The 18,269-nt window shown below is 44.8% G+C and overlaps 1 protein-coding gene across 1 annotated transcript; it reads left to right on the top strand.

Moving 5' to 3' along the window:
- Nucleotides 1–515: 515 nt before the first annotated feature.
- On the top strand, nucleotides 516–6,360 carry LOC133382053 (inhibin beta E chain-like). Its single transcript, XM_061621712.1, has 2 exons — nucleotides 516–1,273; nucleotides 4,042–6,360. Exons 1-2 carry the CDS (start codon nucleotides 913–915, stop codon nucleotides 4,761–4,763), a joined length of 1,083 nt encoding a protein of 360 aa, XP_061477696.1. The 5' UTR covers nucleotides 516–912; the 3' UTR covers nucleotides 4,764–6,360.
- The last annotated feature ends 11,909 nt before the right edge of the window (nucleotides 6,361–18,269 follow it).

Here is an 18,269-nt window from a genome sequence, read left to right on the forward strand (position 1 = left end):
ATGTAATGTGTGGAAACCTCTCCTGATGTAATACTGTGGGGAAGAGTGTGCCAGTTCTGCAGTCTGCTCATGTTCAAGATTGGCAGAAGGAGGCCCCATCTATATTGGTGGAGCCTCCCTAGCACATGCTTGAAGTATGACTCTGAGTGTCATCATGCCCTTACAGAATGGCAGGAATTTTTCCCAAATGTCTCATGCCTAGTATCTTGTTTCTGTGAATCCCTGTACAATCACCACACTCTAAACCCAGGCAATTCCTCTGGGGATTGTTCCAAAATTTGAGGCAAACCGTTGTTCCTCTCATCCCACCCCCATACTTTGCCATTTTCACCTGCCCTGGGTCTCTCCTTTTCTCTCTGGGGCAGTGAACAGCCTCCTCCCCTCCTCACCCCCCCTTTTAAAGAAATGCATTGTGGCTAATGGTGCTTCCTTTCCTCAGGCACCTGTTCCCACCACAGGGAGCCTGTAATCCCCTTTTGCTAATCCCCACCTTCCTTCCTCCCAGGCTGGAGGAAACCTCCCCCGGGGCACTAGGCAAGCCAGCCAATCACAGAGGCACAAAGGGCAGGGCCAAGGCTGGCTGAGTGACAAAAGCTGAGGAACCTAGCTGGGTGACACTCTGGAGCAGCCAGTCAAAGAGGTGAGATCTCTTGAATGAGCAACACCTGCCTCACCTCCTAGCACCAGCAACAGCTCTTCCTAGCTACAAAAAGCAGGGAGAACAGGAGGCAAAGAAGGTCCTAGGGGTTAACTCCTGGACCCAAGGCAGATTGCCATTATTTTAAGGCTAAGATGAAAGCATCCTGAACCCAGCCGAGGCACAACTCATGAGTTCCGGGTATCGTCACTAGGACTACGTGGCAACAAAAATATCCTCTCCACAGCTTGCTACCTACTGCCCTTGGTTTCTTCATGGCTCCCACCTACAGCCCCCAGGGCAACTGGACTCCCCTGGCCACAGTGGCCCTACTATGGGCCTCTTTGGCCTGGATTGAGGGAAAGCCTGCGTGTCCTTCCTGTAGGATGCCCCCTCTGGAGCCCAGTGCTGAGAAAGCCTTTCTGGTTGAGGTAGCCAAGCAGCAGATTCTGCATAAACTGAACCTGAACGAGAGGCCCAACATCACTCACCCTGTGCCACGTGGGGCTGTGGCCAACGCCCTGCGGCGCCTGCACATGGGCAAAGCCCGGACGGACGGACTTGGGCACTTCTCCGGCTGGGAGAAGCCCGAGTCTGATGAACAGGGCTACGAGATCATCAGTTTTGCAGAGACAGGTGAGTCCCCATATCTTTCTCAGGCACGTGGCCTGGGGCTTGAATATTTTGGTACAGGGAGTATAAGTCACTTGTGCCAACAGCAGCCTCCCCACCTTTCAATAACAGCTGCATACACAGCACTTTCAAGAGTGGAGGCTAGTAGTTATTCATTGTGTTACCATTTTGTACCCATGGGAGATCTGAGGGGAATCTATGTGCAGAACGAGATCAGCTGCAATGGGAGAAGGGCAATGTATAGTGGTTAATGGACAGATTGCTAAATTTCTCTTCAAATCCAGTCTCTGCGGCATATTTCAGGCTACAAACAGGTGATTTTATTTTAGTGGGAGAGGGACGAATGAAGACGTTATTAGTAGAAGCACTGTTGCCTGTAGTGTGCATATCCATGCCATATCATTTCTTTAAAAACCTGCAAAACCTGTTTGACCTGCAGTGATGGCGGGCAAAAGAAATGAGTCTGTATACCATAGGCAGTGATACCTCTATCATACTACCTACTCTAATCTTAAAAATGACTGCCTGTCTTCAGCTGATGTCCTACTCTGCCCTGTCTGCTTAAAGTGCAATATGGGATGGGGTGGCTAGGAATAGCTAGTAGACAGGATGAAGCCAACATACAGGGTTGCAATCCTTTTTATGAACTGAAATTCTATGCTTTTAACTGACAGGCAAAATTCACAGTTGAAGCTTTCACCAAAAGGTGATAGGAAAGCTTCATTTGTTAATTCTGCCTATCATCTACTATTCATCAAACATGGTGGCAGTTGGAAGATTACCCCAAACCATTGTGTCACTTTCTTGCTTGATGCCTAATGTATAATTAAGAACTTAAGAAGAGCCTGCTGGATCAGGCTGGCGGCCCATCTAGTCCAGCATCCTGTTCTCACAGCAGCCAACCAGATGCCCCTGTGGGAATCCCACAAGCAAGCAGAACAGAGCCTGAGTGCAACAGCCCTCTTCCAACCTATGATTCCCAGCAACTGGTATGCAGAGATATACTGCCTGTAGAGCATAGCCATCACAAAACTGCCCATTTCTCTGACCTTATTCTTTCCACACACCCCTGAGAACCTAAGGTTCAGGGGTCTTGTGCAGCTTCCTATTCATTTCAGTGAGGTGTGCACAACAGAATGTTTAGGTCAAGGGACTACCACTTTTATTAACCCTGACCATTGGCCATGCTGGCTGGGGTTGATGGGAGTTGGGAGTCCAACAACACAGGGTCCCTACTCATAACGTAGGTGGATTGTGTCTTCCCCCTAATAGGCAAGGAGCAATTGCCCATATGGTGCTCCTAGTGATAAGCACTGAGAATTTTGGGAGGTTTGTTGATTTATACAACTCCTTGTTGTTTCTACCACGGAATGACCTTTGTAGCTGCTGCACAGCAGAAATCCACGTGGAACCTAGTATTATGAATGGTTCAACATGTGTTTGGCTGCTAGGCCAACCCATACTGGCATATTGTTGGTTTTTTAAAAAAAAACATTCCCAGGATCTCCAGACAAGTTGCTCCAAAGAGCAAAGTCGTCTTTTGATTTAAACAAATGGTTGAGTGATGCTGCTCAGAGGCAGCAAGGAAGAAATGGCCACTGCTATGGAATTATAGTGGGGCTGGGAGAAGAGCAGCTGGTGAGAACCAGTGTAGAGCAGTAGAAAGCAGAGCTTGGAAAAGTTACTTTTTTGAACTACAGCTCCCATCAGCCTAATCCAGTGGCCATGTTGCCTAGGGCTGATGGGAGTCGTAGTTCAAAAAAGTAACTTTTCCAAGCTCTGGTAGAAAGGTTTTCATTTCAACAGTCTCCTCCTCTAGTTTTTAATTATTCTGACTTACTGATTATAGGCCTGTTTTGGCAAAACCTGACTTCCCATGTGTTTTGTACAGGCCCTAGCTTTTTTTGGCACTCAGTAAATAAGAACAACAACATACTAGGATGATGATTATGACTTGGCTTAGAGATGGGAGCCTAGACTGAAGTCCCTGTGGTGAATTACATTATTCATTGTTAGGGTCAGGTGTTATTCCCCCAGGTATTCAAAGAATGGTGGAGTGGGAGTGGAGCTGTACACACTGGCCTCAGGCCCAACAACCAGTGTTAGAGTACTGAAGTGGTTGGACTATGATCTGGGAGACCCAGGTTCAAATCTCCAGTCGGCCATGAAGCTCACTGGGCCAAACACTGCCTCTTGTTGTGAGGATAAAATGGAGATGGGGAGAACCATGTATGCCTCCTTGAGCTCCTTGGACGAAAGATGGGATATAAATTCAGTAATAATAGAAGTAAATAAACCATCCCCATCTCTGCTGGTTCCATCTCTGACCTTTGCGCACTGAGTGCACATAGACACACACACACCCCATGACCAGGAACCCCGCAAGATCAGGGTTCCCGATCACCAGGAGGATTCTCTATACATTCAGTCAAATGTGTGAGGAATCCAGACCTTCCTGCTCAATGCACACAGACCTGATGATGCAACTGGTGGGCATATGAGCATTTGGAATAGGATTATCATGTGAGGTCCTGCTCTTCCCTCCACAGGTTTGCAAGCAAATGTCCGAATAGGCCTTATTTCTCAACCTAGTAAACCTCTTTGGTGTTGTGATACAAAAGTAGCAATAAATGTGAGGTGAGGGCCAGGCGACTCATCTACATCCTATTGATCCTGATTGAACATCTTTGGTTCAGGTGTGGTGGTCGTTCTGGGGCAGGCCAGGATTAGCACTCCAAAGTTTTTCATCTTGACTGTTTTCTCCTCCACAGAGCCCTCTGGGGTACTACAGTTCCAGCTGACCCATACAAAAGGCCAAGACATGCACATCCTCCAGGCTCAGCTGTGGCTACACCTCAAGGCTCACCAAAACATCACGCTGCAGGTCTACCTGGCTGGGCACCAGCGAGTGGCCCTGGGGAAGCGGCAGCAGCTGGAGAGCAAAGATAGTGGCTGGCACACTTTCTCCCTCATGCCGGCCATGCAGAGCTTTTTTGAGCGTGAGGAGACGGCCCTACGCCTGGACCTGCAGTGCGAAGGCTGCCACCCCAGCATCGCATCTTTGGTGACTGCCACCAGCAGCTCCCACCAGCCCTTCCTGGTGGTGAAGGCCAAGATACGGGAACCTAGCCACCAGGTCACCAAGCGCAGCCTGAGCTGTGACCAGAACTCTGACGTGTGCTGCCGAAAAGACTATTACGTAGACTTTCGGGACATTGGTTGGAATGACTGGATCTTTAAGCCAGAGGGTTATCAGATAAACTATTGCATGGGGGAGTGCCCCATGCACTTGGCTGGCTCACCTGGGGTAGCAGCCTCCTTCCACACTACCGTCTTCAATTTGGTCAAAGCCAACAACATCCAGACTGCTGGCCCTTCTTGCTGTGTCCCCACACAGCGCCGGGCCCTTTCTCTCCTCTACTTTGACCCCAACAGCAACCTCATCAAGACGGACATTCCTGACATGGTCGTCGATGCTTGTGGCTGCAGTTAAGGAAAGGATTATGACTACAGGGAAAACTGAAAGGAGCAGAACGGAAGATGGAATAAATTTTCCTCTGCTCCTGTTAGACACCTGTGACAGCCATGATGCTCCAGTCCACGTTGGGGACCATAGTGGTGTGTTGGACTCTCTTTGTAGAGCAACAGTGGTTTCTGCAGAGGAAAGCAAGTTGCAGCAGCAGGCGCTGACTCATCCTGCCTTCCTCCTGACAAAAACATCCACTGTGAAGCACAGAAATAGTACTAGACTGCAGGGCTGCAATGAGATCTTTTGGGCCCAGGACACTGCTTGTATTCATTTTCTCCTTTGGAGGTGGCTACTTGATAGCCCCTCTGAGCTCTGCTCCACCCTCCATAGCAGATTCATTTGTACTTGTCCCCCAACCCCTGTCTATGGCCCAGGGGTTAGGTCAGGTATTAGGTGGGGAAAAGGTCAGTGAAATGTATTCCCCAGGAATGTAGAGAGTCTATAGATAAAGCATACACATGCTTGTCTTAATCCTTTTAGTTTGTTTCCACAGTCTGCTTTCGATGTATTCAGGAGTCCAGAACAAGAACGGAGAATGTTAACCACACACCCTCCTTTAGACTGACTAATTAGATACAACGGAATAGAATTTTTGGTACCTGACCTTAAAGACAGATTTCAGTAGTGCATATTTTAAAGTTTCACATGGTCGTGGCTCTCATTTTCACTATGTTCCAATCTCTGTCTCTGGTTGGACTGGAAAGCGTTTACTTAGGGAAAGCCTGCACTGGATGTGCAGAAATAAGGGGGAGGCTAAATAAGGGGGTGGCTAAATAAGGGGGTGGCGCAGAGTGGTAAGCGGCGGTAACGCAGCCGAAGCTCTGCTCACGGCCAGAGTTCGAATCCAACGGAAGGAGGATGTCGAATCTCCGGTAAAAGGGGTCGAGGTCCACTCAGCCTTCCATCCATCCGTGGTCGGTAAAATGAGTACCCGGCATACGCTGGGGGGGAAAAAGAAAGGCCAGGGAAGGAACTGGCAAACCCACCCCATATATACGGTCTGCCTAGTAAAACGTCGCAAGACATCACCCGAAGAGTCTGAAACAACTCGCACTGTAAGTGCAGGGACACCTTTACCTTTAAGGAGGCAGACCCACACATCCAGCTGGTGACACCGACGCCAAAGGGACCCTGATACCTTCATAACTTTTTTATTTGTATTTGTGTATGTATGTTGCACTTATGTTAATGTATCTATATTATTTTATTTTTCAATTACATCAATAAAAATAATGTGTTTAAAAAAAAAAAGACTTCCAGGAAGGGTGACTTCGCTTGTGCCTGCTTTTGAGACGGGCTCCCGCCTCAAAAGAAGCTTATTCAGATATAAATCAGTCAGAACATTTTTTTTTTGACTGATGAAATTTCTCCCGGCCAGGGAGAAACGTAGAGATCAACCTCAAAAGCCTGTTTTTGTTGGGAGGACTGGATTTCATTAATTTATGAGAAAAGGTCCAGCCAGCAATGCCGGACGGACTTCCGAACAAGCTCTATCTGATTAATGCGATACGTTTATCTTTTCTTCAAAGAGAAAATGGACTAACAGGCAAGCACCCTTCTTTCTATTATTTTTTTTACTTGGTTTAAATTGTTGCAGCAAAAAGAGATTTGTCAAATGAATCAGCTTTAAAGAACTTCTGGGTGAGCTATAACTCTTCTCTGTTATTCACGAAATTAACAGCTTATCTCTGTTTCTATTGCAAAAAGCTGTCCTGGAAGTGCATTCTAAAGATATAAACAGAAGAGGGATTTCTATTCCGAGGAACATTATATTGCCTGGGACTATTCTCTTTTTGGTCTATTTTATTTTGACGAATCTGCTTCTTCACGACTCCACTAACTGTTTTGATGCTGGGAACTAAATTTGTTTTGTATTCTTGAACATAGAGAGATAAGGCAGGCTGCTCTGTTTATACTGTGATGTCATCAAGCCTGGAATATTAACCCAATTGTTGCTGAAATAAGAAGTGGTTCTTTATTTTTGTTTTGTTTTGTTTTCGTGGTTTTAAAAATGGCAATCAAGAAAGTGGCTGAGAATCTGGAAGTAATTATGTTTCAGAAAATAATGGATGAGATTGAGATAACGAAACAAACCCTGCGACAGGGCAGTAAGGAGCTGAAAATTGAACTGAGCAAAATGACGCAGGAGCTTAAAGAAATAGGGGATCCTGTGAGAGAGGAGAATGAGATCAGAGATGAGAAAAGAAAAAATAAAGGGAAGATACAAGCCCTGGAGATTGGAACAAATGTGGAATTGGAAAAAGATCTGGAGTTTATGGATATTAGAAATAAAATCTACTGTTTGGAATTTAACGTTATCTCTGAAGAAATTAATGAAGATATTAGAGATAAAGTTATCAATGGCTTGGATAATCTTCTGGACTGGAATGACGTGATGGAGCTTGATATAGAGAAAATCTATGGAATTAACTGCAGCCATGTGACAATGGAAAAACTCTCAAGAGATGAGCCAGTGCATTTTGTAAAAAAGAAGAACAGAGATATGACTTTACAACAATATTTCAGCAACTTATTCAGAATTGATGGCAAGAAAATATTTGGGATAGAGGAAATTCCCATCAGACTCTTATTATATAACTATGGTTATGACAGCAAGATTATTATGGAATACTGATAATGGAAGATTGGACACTGAAATTACTGGACTTAACAGGACTATTGAAGATGGAAGATGGAATTAATATGGATAATGGAATAATGGCTATTGAAATTATTGGACCTAACAGATTTTGATGAGATGGATTAATCGATATGTTTATTTGGACTATGGTTATGACAATAAGATTATTATTATTATTAACGAGATGGATTAATCGACATGTTTATTAGGAGAAAAACTGATAGATATATTTCTTAAAGAATTGAAACCTCTCTTTGACTTTTTGTGGAAAGAATAAAGTAATGTTTATGAGATTTGATGATTAATTAAGATAACTACTGGAGGAAAGTGATTTTATAATATAATTTAAGAGACAGGATTGTTATATATTGTAGACCTATAACTGATTTGATCTGCGACAAATGGGAAGTCAACATTTTATTTTTTTGTTATCATTTTTGTTTTGTTTTGTTTTTTGTCTTTGAATGTTTTATGATTTTGTTTTGTATGTTTTATGAAAATTTGAATAAAAATTATTGTAAAAGAAAAAATATGCATTGTCCATATCCAGCCTAATGGAATTTGCTTCACATACTACTTTTTAAAATGTAAGTGTATACTTAAAAATATAGCATTTGACAAACAGATGTTTTTAAATGCACATGTCATTCAAGAATGCTTCTAAGGGAGCCAGGATTGGTTGCAGCTCCCTGCTGATTGCACTTGGTGGCAAACCTGGATTGCTGCGGCATAATATGTGAAAGAGCCCTTCAGCATCATCCTGTGTTTTTTTTTAATCCATCCTGTAATGGGGTAAAGCATGGGCATACAAAAGGAAGGCAAGAAAACAAAGGGAGCTTAGCTTCAGTTCGCTGAGGCCACAAGAGGATGATCCTTTTCATCCTAGCGTACCTCTTGTCTTCTTCCACTAGGGGTTGTTGGTGGAGACAGACAGCAAAGCTAAATGGTTTGCACTTTGGTTTGCTTCTGGTAGAATGCAGAAGCCACCTTCCTTTCAAGATGAGAAAGATGATGAGAGTATCCAAACCCCGAAATATAACTACCATAGAATCAATTAAAACAGTCCACAATATATTGTTTTAGGGTCAGGGACTAGTCTGGATGATATCTTTGGGTCCCCTCCAAGCCTGTGATTCTCTATCTGTGACGTTGGAATCTAGCAGAAGGAACCACTGAACTGGTCAAACCAGTCTCTGTTAAGTTAATGGGCACAATATATATATTTTTGTAAGTGTCATGCTTCTAAAAGGGGCAATTCTGGCGACCTGCAGGGAGTGGTGAGGGGGCAGCTCTGGTGACCTTGTGGGGAGCAGTGAGAGGGCAGCTCTGGTGACCCCTGGGGGGGCAGGGGGTGAGGAGGCAGCTCTGGTGACCCTTGGTGGTGGGAAACAAGGGACAGTTCTGGTGACATCTGGGGGAAGGGGGCAGTTTTGGTGACCTGTGAGGGAGGAAGGGGTGGCTCTGGCGACCCGTTGGGGTACATGGGAGCTTTCGTGACCGGTAGGCAGGGTTGGTGAGTGAAGCGAGCAGGGGCTGCAGCCCCTAGTCTAATCGTAGAATCTCAAAATGGCCCTTATTGTACCTTTTTAAAGCCTGTAAACCAGCTGACAAGAGAGCCAATTCATACTGGATGCCCTGTGCATGTTACAACAGTACTGCAGGAGGTGGTTCTTTGTGGGATCATTCCACACCACTCAGTTACATTAACAGGGAGCACAACCACAACCGACTCTTTAATCAGTTGTCAATGCTATGCATTTGTTGGAAATGGAGCCCAGTTCAGAGCTGCTGTTGAGCTGCCACTAAGAATAGATGAATATGTTAATATACACGTTTGTGCCAGCAGTTTCCCCTAATATAATGCATTTTGTATACTATTTTCACAATGCACACATTTTCATGCACACTTTCCCCGAGTGTAATCATTTTTGCACAAGTTCTTTGGCTGGAGGACTGCACTGCAAAATTCAGAGAGGTACAAATGGCAAAGAATAGCTGTTTCATTTCACATATTGATTCAGGAACTGTGAATTAGGCAGGTTTGCATTAAAATGTGAACTGAACTGAGTTTCTCCCCCATCCCATGACCGCTGCTATTGTCACCATCAAGCTGATTGCCTGCCTGCAGGAACAGCCAGCTCCTGATGTGTATATCGCAGGCGTGGGGCCAGTGTAATTAAGATGGCAGTACTGGTGATTTCCAATGGATGAGCCCAAAGCTCATCACGGGCAGGCAGGCATCCTTCCCACCAGTAAGCCATGGAGATGGACGCCAGTAGCAAAAATGGGATGGGCACCAGAAGGGAGGCCCTACTGCTGGCAGCTTGCGCTACAGCTGGGCCCATGACTGGATCACCAGCTGTTATAGTACAAGCCCAACTAGATGTGAATGAGTATTCTACACATTGGCAGCAAACTCAGATTTGCAACTGAGTGCCAGATCAGAGGCATTATACAAACCTATGTATATAACATTCTTCCAACTTAAACAAGAAAAACAAAAGGCAGCCTTGGAGACTTTGATCAGGGGTGGAGAGTCACTGAAAAGTGGGGTAGGAGTGGGAGAAGACAGATGCACAATTCCTATGGTTCCCAACACATTTTGGTTCAACTCTTTCTCAAGGGAACGTTCAGTGCTTCTTGCTAAAAACTGCCTTTCTACTTCCTCTCACTTAAGCAGAGTCTGTTTTTCATCTTTAAACAAGTCAAAGTGACAAGAATCTGCAGGAAATGCCATTTAGTTTATCCCTACGTGTACAATTGACATGCAGCTGCAGCCAATCCTAGTTCTTTGATGAGCATACTTGTTTGATACACATATTTCCAAATACAGAGGTGTCTCATTCACACATTTTTAGACGCACACGTGGGGGAAAAAAACCTTAGGTATAAAACAACATAATATGTAAAGCAGCCCTCAGCCCTGAGTGTAGCTGTGCTGTATTAACATAACCAATCTCTTCCATAGCATTTCACTTTTGAAGACCTCCAATAATTAGTTATCACACATATTTTCTCCAAGAACTCAGTGATTAATAGGTGAGATTATAGTCGCTGTCTTTTCCAAAACTACCTAGGAAATGTAATCACTGAGAGGATACTACTCATTTTTAGGTGTACACCTAATAACATCAAGTGTGAATGAACAAACACTCATTTGCATCCTTGTGCACTTTATAGGTACAAAAACCAGGGAACCAGGATTGGCTACAAAACTTCCAGTTAAGTGTATCCTCCAAGGCAATTCTTAAGAAGAGTCCCAAACTCAATCCATTGCAATGTGGTAACTCTTAATAAATACTCTGTACCAGCCTTCTCCAATTTAGTGTCCTCCAGATGTTTTGGACTACAACTCCCATCACCCCCAGCTAGCATGGTGTTGCCTAGGACTGATGAAAGTTGTAGTCTAGAACGTCTGGAGGGCACCAGGTTGGGAAAGGCTGCCGTACACTCCAAGATCCTGAAGCTATGTAGAGCCCTGCACTGTTTAGCAAGCAGATACTCAATTTATATCAGGTGATTTTATGATTCCTGAGAAATTAATACTTGCCCTGTTTTTAAACAAAGAGCGAGGCTCTGCATAGTGCCGCAGGATCCGAGTGCCAATTTGCTGCACTGCTGCTGTGTTTTAGCTACCCATGAACAGAAGGCAGCTCAAAGTCCAGTGTTACATGGCAGCTCCAGAAGCACATTATCATCTCTCAGGCCAGGCCTGTTCCCCTCTCTCCTGGCCATGGCCCTGCTGCTTGGCAAAGTACAGCTCAGAGAGCAAAGGGCAGCTTTCATCAGCCAGGATGCTTCATGTACAGTCCACTGCTCAGGTCACTTCGTTCATGAGGGGATCATGAGGAGATCCTTGTCCTAGCCTATTAGGGATGGGTACACATCCTGACAGTTCCTCCAAGGGTTTGCACCCACTTTGCAATTTGTACACTCAGCTCCTTTGAGTGTACAGTTCCCATTGCTGCACCCCTCCATTCAGTTCCAACCTCTTTGATGACTCCTCCTTCTAGGGCAGTCAGTTGTGCGGTGCCAGAAAAGAGGATTTGCACCACGAAGAGAACAAGCGATTATGCCAATTTGCATGGTAATTTATATGTAAAAATGCAAATTTAGAAAGAATGAGTTGTATTCAATGTAGCACTAGAGATCATTCTGTCAGCACAAGCATTTCTGCTTGCCTGAAAGAACAATCTCCCTTCTTTCCCCCCCATGCGCTCTTCTGGGGTTTCTCCCAATCCTCCACAGCAGATTTGGGGGGTGCAAGAGGACGTGTAAGGGGAAGAGGAGGGAAAGTCCCATTGCGCTAGTAGGAATCCTTGTACTAGCTTCTACTAGCACAACAATTTAGTTGAATACAGCCCAACTACTATAATTTAAACAGAAATACATTTCACTATAGTGAGGAAGACACCAGGTGACTTAGAATTATAGAACAGTAGAGTTGGAAGGGGCCTACAAGGCCATCAAGTCCAACCCCCTGCTCAATGCGGGAATCAAAATCAAAGCATTCCCAACAGATGGCTGTCCAGCTGCCTCTTGAATGCCTCCAGTGTCGGAGAGCCCGCCACCTCTCTAGGTAATTGGTTCCATTGTTGTATGGCTCTAACAGTTAGGAAGTTTTTCCTGATGTCCAGTCGAAATCTGGCTTCCTGCAACTTCAGCCCATTATTCTGTGTCCTGCACTCTGGGACGATCGAGAAGAGATCCCGGCCCTCCTCTGTGTGACAATCTTTCATGTACTTGAAGAGTGCTATCATATCTCCCCTCAGTCTTCTCTTCTCCAGGCTAAACATGCTCAGTTCTTTCAGTGTCTCCTCACAGGACTTTGTTTCCAGTCCTCTGATCATCCTTGTTGCCCTCCTCTGAACCAGTTCCAGTTTGTCTGCATCCTTCTTGAATTGCGGAGACCAGAACTGGACGCAGTATTCAAGATGAGGGCTAACTAGTGCTGAATAGAGGGGAACTAATACTTCACGCAATGTGGAAACTATACTTCTGTTAATGCAGCCTAATATAGCATTTGCCTTTTGTGCAGCCACATCGCACTGTTGGCTCACATTCAACTTGTGATCAACGACAATTCCAAGATGCTTCTCACACGTCGTATTGCTGAGCCAAGTATCCCCCATCTTATAACTGTGCATTTGGTTTCTTTTTCCTAAGTGTAGAACTTTGCATTTATCCCGGTTGAATTTCATTCTGTTGTTTTCAGCCCAATGCTCCAGCCTATCAAGGTCCCTTTGAATTTTGTTTCTGTCTTCCACAGTACTAGCTGTGACCCCCATTTTGTAGCATCTGCAAATTTGATAAGCATGCTTTGTACCTCCTCATCCAAGTCATTAATAAAAAGGTTGAACAGCACTGGGCCCAGGACCGAGCCCTGTGGTACCCCATTCTTTGCTTCCACCCAGTTTGAGAAGGAACCATTGATAAGCACTCTTTGAGTACGATTCTGGAGCCAACTGTGGATCCACCTGATAGTTGTTCCATCTAGCCCACATTCAGCTAGTTTGCTAATCAGAATATCATGGGGCACATTGTCAAAAGCTTTGCTGAAGTCGAGATATATTATGTCCATAGCATTCCCACAGTCTACAAGGGAGGTTACCCAATCAAAAAACGAGATAAGATTAGTTTGGCAGGATTTGTTCTTCATAATTCCATGTTGAGTACTAGTAATCACTGCATTATTTTCAAGCTGTTTACAGATTGACTGCTTTATAATCTGCTCCAGAGTTTTTTCCGGGATTGATGTTAGGCTGACTGGTCTGTAGTTCTCTGGTTCCTCCTTTTTGCTCTTTTTGAAGATAGGGACAACATTAGCTCTCCTCCAGTCATCCGGCACTTCACCAGTCCTCCATGATTTTGCAAAGATAATAGACAGCGGTTCTGAGAGTTCCTTCAATACTCTAAGATTCAGTTTATCAGGCCCTGCCTATTTGAACTCGTTCAAAGTGATTAGGTATTCCTTGACCATTTGTCTATCAATCTCAAGCTCTAATCCTGCCCCTTCTACCTCATGTTTCCCGGGAAAGTCACAGATCCTTTTTTGGGAGAAGACTGAGCCAAAGTAGGAATTGAGGACTTCTGCCTTTTCTTTGTCATCTGCTATCATTTTGCCATCTTCACTGAGTAGCTGTACTGCCATTTCCTTACTCTGTCTTTTACTATGGACATACCTGAAGAAACCTTTTTTTGTTGCTTTTAGCATCCCTCGCTAGCCTTAGCTCATTCTCAACTTTAGCCTTTCTGACACCATCCCTGCAATTCCGTGATACCTGCCTGTACTCTTCCTTTGTGGTCTGGCCTTCTTTCCACTTCCTGTATGTGTCCTTTTTTGTTTTCAGGTCCTCTCTAAGCTTTTTGTGAAGTCACATTGGCTTCTTCGGTTGTTTCCCCCCCCTTTTTCCTTGTTGCAATTGCTTGCTATTGCACTTTTAGAATTTCCTTTTTTAGAAACTCCCACCCATCTTGGACTCCTTTCCTCATTAGGGTCACTTGCCATGGAACCGTACTTACAATTGTTCTGAGTTTATTAAAATCAGCTTTCCTGAAGTCCAGGGTGCGCGTATGGCTACTCTCAGCTTTTGCTTCTGTTAAAATCAAGAATTCAAGTATGGTGTGGTCAATTTCCCCCAGAGTTCCCGTAACTGCCACTTCATCCACCAAATCATCTCTATTGGTTAGAATCAAGTCCAGGATAACTGATCCTCTGGTTGCTTCCTCCACTTTCTGTAGGAGAAAGTTATCTCCAACGCAAGTCAGAAATTTCTTGGAGGGACCATGTTTGGCAAAGTTTGTCTCCCAACAGATATTGGGATAATTGAAGTCCCCCATTACTACTACATCATACCTCCTGGAAACATTGGCAATTTGCTTTTCAAAAGTTACATTCTCGTCTTCTCCTTGATTGAGTGGTCAGTAGTAGACACCCAGCACCACATTCCTTTTATTATTTGCCCCATTATTTTAATCCAGATACTCTTGGTGGAGCTACCAAGCTCTTCTTCCTGTATTTCTGTGCAGGGATATATATTTTTAACATGTAGCGTGACTCCACCTCCCTTTTTATTCCTTCTGTTCTTTTTGAACAAGTTGTATCCTTCAATTGCTATATTCCAGTCATGAGAGTTATCCCACCAAGTTTCAGTTATACCTATCAAGTCGTAGTTACCCTCCTGTATTAAGAGTTCAAGTTCGTCCTGCTTGCTTCCCAAGCTCTGCGCATTAGTATACAGACATCGAAAACCATGTGATTTGTGGCTTGGCTTCCTTACTACATTTTTCTGAGGACTGTTACTGGGCCCTATTAGAGCCAATCTCTCTGTTCCCGTTGCTGTGCACAAGCTTTCATCAGTCGTTACCACCAAGTTTACATCTCCCTCCCCCTTAGGATTCCGTTTAAAGCCCTCCTGATGAACTTCTCCATGCTGTGGCCAAACACATTCTTCCCAGTCCTTGTGAGATGCAACTCATCACCAGCAGTCCATCTTCCAGGACCCACAGCCCGTGGGCCCCAAAGTCCTTGAGTCTCCTTCCCAGAGGTTCAAAGTCTGATCTGATTTCTTCATAGCTTCGTTTGGCAGTATCATTTGTTCCTACATGGATGAGGAGAAAGGGATACCTGTCAGTGGGCTTGATGAGTGATCGAAACCCTTCCGTCACATCTCTGACTTCCTGGTAGACAGCATAGCTGGCGAGTCCATGGATCTTCTCTGCATACTTGGGTTTCGATCCCACACAGTAGGGAGTCTCCCACTTCTAGTACTCTTCTATTCTTGTTGTTGTGGGGCGAGGTTTCATTGCCCCTGCTTGATTGAGCTTCAGTCTCTTCCTCGTTGTCACACGGGGTCTCCTGTAATTCTTCCACCACAGGCTGTCCTCCAGTCTCATCCTCGAGTGGTTGAAAGTGGTTCCATAGTTCCACTGGTGAAGAGTGTCTTCTAGCTCTTCTTCTCCTGTCACCCTTTCCCACAGAGTTTCCTCCACTTTGTTGTTTCTCTCCAAAGCAGCCTCCTCTTCTGCTACCACATGCTGTTGCTCTTCCACCTCCACTTCTCTTTGCTGCTGTTGTTCCAGCATTCTGTCTAAGAACTCTTCATCTTCCCTTATAGTCCTCAGTGTTGCAACCTGCCGTTCCAGGCCTCTCATTTATTCTTCCAACAGTGCCACAAGCTTTCACTTGTTGCACATGTATGCCATGTTGTTCTCAGGCAAGAAAATAAACATGGCACACACCTTGCAGGTCACAACCACTGGAGTATCCTTCCCGTTCATACTCTCTTCTACCTTTTGTTTCTACTAGTTTTGGAGTGGCCTGTGCTTTGTCCTGTCCTACTTCAGGGCAAACTTGAGAGTCCCACTGGTATGCAGTGCACTGTACAAGGAGAATTTTTTTTTTTAGGGACCTCCCCCTTGACCTCCCTTTGTCAAACTCCTGTTTGCTCACTCTCTGAAAGCTGGCTTGCTTATATCTCCTCACCTGTGGACCAACTGAGACAGCTCCCTCTGCTCTGCTCAGTTAGGAGTCCCAGCACACACAGGTGCTGCTTGTTGTCCTCAGCATTTCTCAGGCCACACCCTTAAGCCAATAGCTATCAGGCCACACACCTTCCAATCAAGCTGCTATGGAGCCCTTCAGAGCACATGGCTAAAAGCACATGGCTTCAGAGCCCTCTTGGCCTTTTTCCTTTCCTTGCTACAGCTCCTTTGTCAAACTCCTGTTTGCTCCCCCTGTTCGCTCGCTCTCTGAAAGCTGGCTTGCTTACATCTCCTCACCTGTGGACCAACTGAGACAGTTCCCTCTGCTCTGCTCAGTTAGGAGTCAGGAAACAGAATCAACAGTCTTGTGTGGCTGCTCTGTCTGCTGACCAGGTGCTGCAACACTGCTGATGGGCAACTTCAAGGCCCCTCCTGCTTGCCCTTCTTAAGAGTTCCTTATCTTTAAATCAGACTTGGACAGGACAGTCCTCAAATAGAAGACACCTTCGAGGAGAGGACTGTCCTCTGACAACCGTTCAAAATAGACTGTCTTCGATAAAGTAAGACACATGGACACCTTACTTCCTTTTCTCCTGCCAGGGTTTTGGATATGCTGGTACCCCCCTCCCCCCATTACTCACACTGTAGACACCCTGCCGTCAAACCCCCTGGATGCCCCACAGCTTTACTAGTGTGTTTCAAAGCCAATCTGTAGTTCTTCTGGAATACTATCTGTCATTCTATCTGCAACCCTGGCAATCAAGTCAAATGTGTCCATGCTTGTGTCACAGTCATCCATGTAACGATAATAAAATCATCATTAAACATGTATAAATCAGGGGTGGGGAAGCTTTTCAGCTCAAGGGCCACATTCCATTCTGGACAATCATGTGTGGACCAAATACCAGTGGTGGGAGGATCCAGAGGAAAAGATGGTGGGGCAATGGATGTGAATATTACCTATGCACAGTAGTCAGCTTCCACACGCTCACACGCTTCTCTATTCTCCATCCAGGGAAACAAGAGGCATCCAAGTCTAAGGACACATTCCACTCAGGCAAAAACAATAGAGGAAGATTGAAAGTAGAGCCAGTGAGGGGTGTGGCTTGGGAAGAGGGGATGTGGCTGAAAAGGTAGCTGGACAGGGAGGGGAGTCCCAAGGAGGCCTTCATTTGGCCTCTATGCCTGAGATTCTCCACCCATGGTATAAATGCCAGTTCAGTGTGTCTCTTCCAGTATGGAGCATCATTCTGCTCTGTAGGGGATGTGCATGCATTACTCCAACATGATTGCTTGGGACAGACACTTATTCCCTCTATTTGCCCAACACCTACATTGTTGTCACCCAGCCCCTCCTCCTCCTGATTTTTATAGGGGAAGTTTATGAACCACAATTGGGAAGACTATTGCTGGGGGGGGGAACCTCCCAATTCCCTTGACTTTCAGGGAGGGTCACTAGTTTCTGAGGCAGACATGCAGATTTTGCCCCCACCTCAACTGTGTCCTCGTTTGCAGCCCCTTCCACCGGAGTCAACAGAAACCTTTCACTTTTAGAAGGGAAAGCAAATATTGACAAGCACTTTGACTTTGCTCATCATAATCTGCATTGTGCTTATCTCCTGATTTTTCATCAACACAGAAATGTATATTTAGAGTGCAGGTACATGTCTACTCAGAGAGATACATGTCTCTGCTCAGAAGTAAATCCTAGGTAGATGTGTATAGGATATACCCACGTACCTGGGAGTAAGCCCAATTGAGTAGACATGTATAGCGTTACTCTGTACAGCGATTTGACTGTCCTGGTCAAGGGTATTTCTGAGCATCTAACTGCTTTCATATCATCTGTTTTGCCCTTTCTCCATTTGATTTTTTTTCTTTTTCTATTTTTATTGGCAGCTTTTTTGTAATTTTTATTGTGTGTTTTTTTAATGGGGTGTTTTATTTGGCCACCATCTTTTTAAGCTGCTTTGAGGCACTAGCATGAAAATAAAATACTTGGTATATTTTTTATATACTGTTAACAAAATATTTCAAAAGAAATGTATGTTAAGATCTTTATCAATGTCACTTGAGAATGGTTTCAGGGGAGTTCATAATAATCTCACAAACAGTTCTTTCTAGCTGTTTCTTCTGATACACTAATGATCCAGAAGCGACATCTATATGAAAGTGCTCTCAATAGAAAATACAGCTGGAACTTGGAAGATGTCTTTATGCACCCTCCCAACCACAGCATCTCATTCATTGACTTGCTTACATATGCATTGTTATGACCCCAGAGTCCAGCAATGATCAAGATGCAAAGTCAGAGGCTGCATTGTCAGCAACTAAGGAACTAGACC

This window comes from Rhineura floridana, chromosome 3 (assembly GCF_030035675.1).
Source record: "Rhineura floridana isolate rRhiFlo1 chromosome 3, rRhiFlo1.hap2, whole genome shotgun sequence".
Classification (NCBI taxonomy): Eukaryota; Metazoa; Chordata; class Lepidosauria; order Squamata; family Rhineuridae; genus Rhineura; species Rhineura floridana.

Excerpts from the sequence above, each read along its gene's own strand:
- LOC133382053 (XM_061621712.1), top strand. The coding sequence starts at position 913 with ATGGCTCCCACCTACAGCCCCCAGGGCAACTGGACTCCCCTGGCCACA. Across the intron at positions 1,274-4,041 it reads CATCAGTTTTGCAGAGACAG|AGCCCTCTGGGGTACTACAG; the intron begins GTGAGTCCCCAT and ends TCTCCTCCACAG.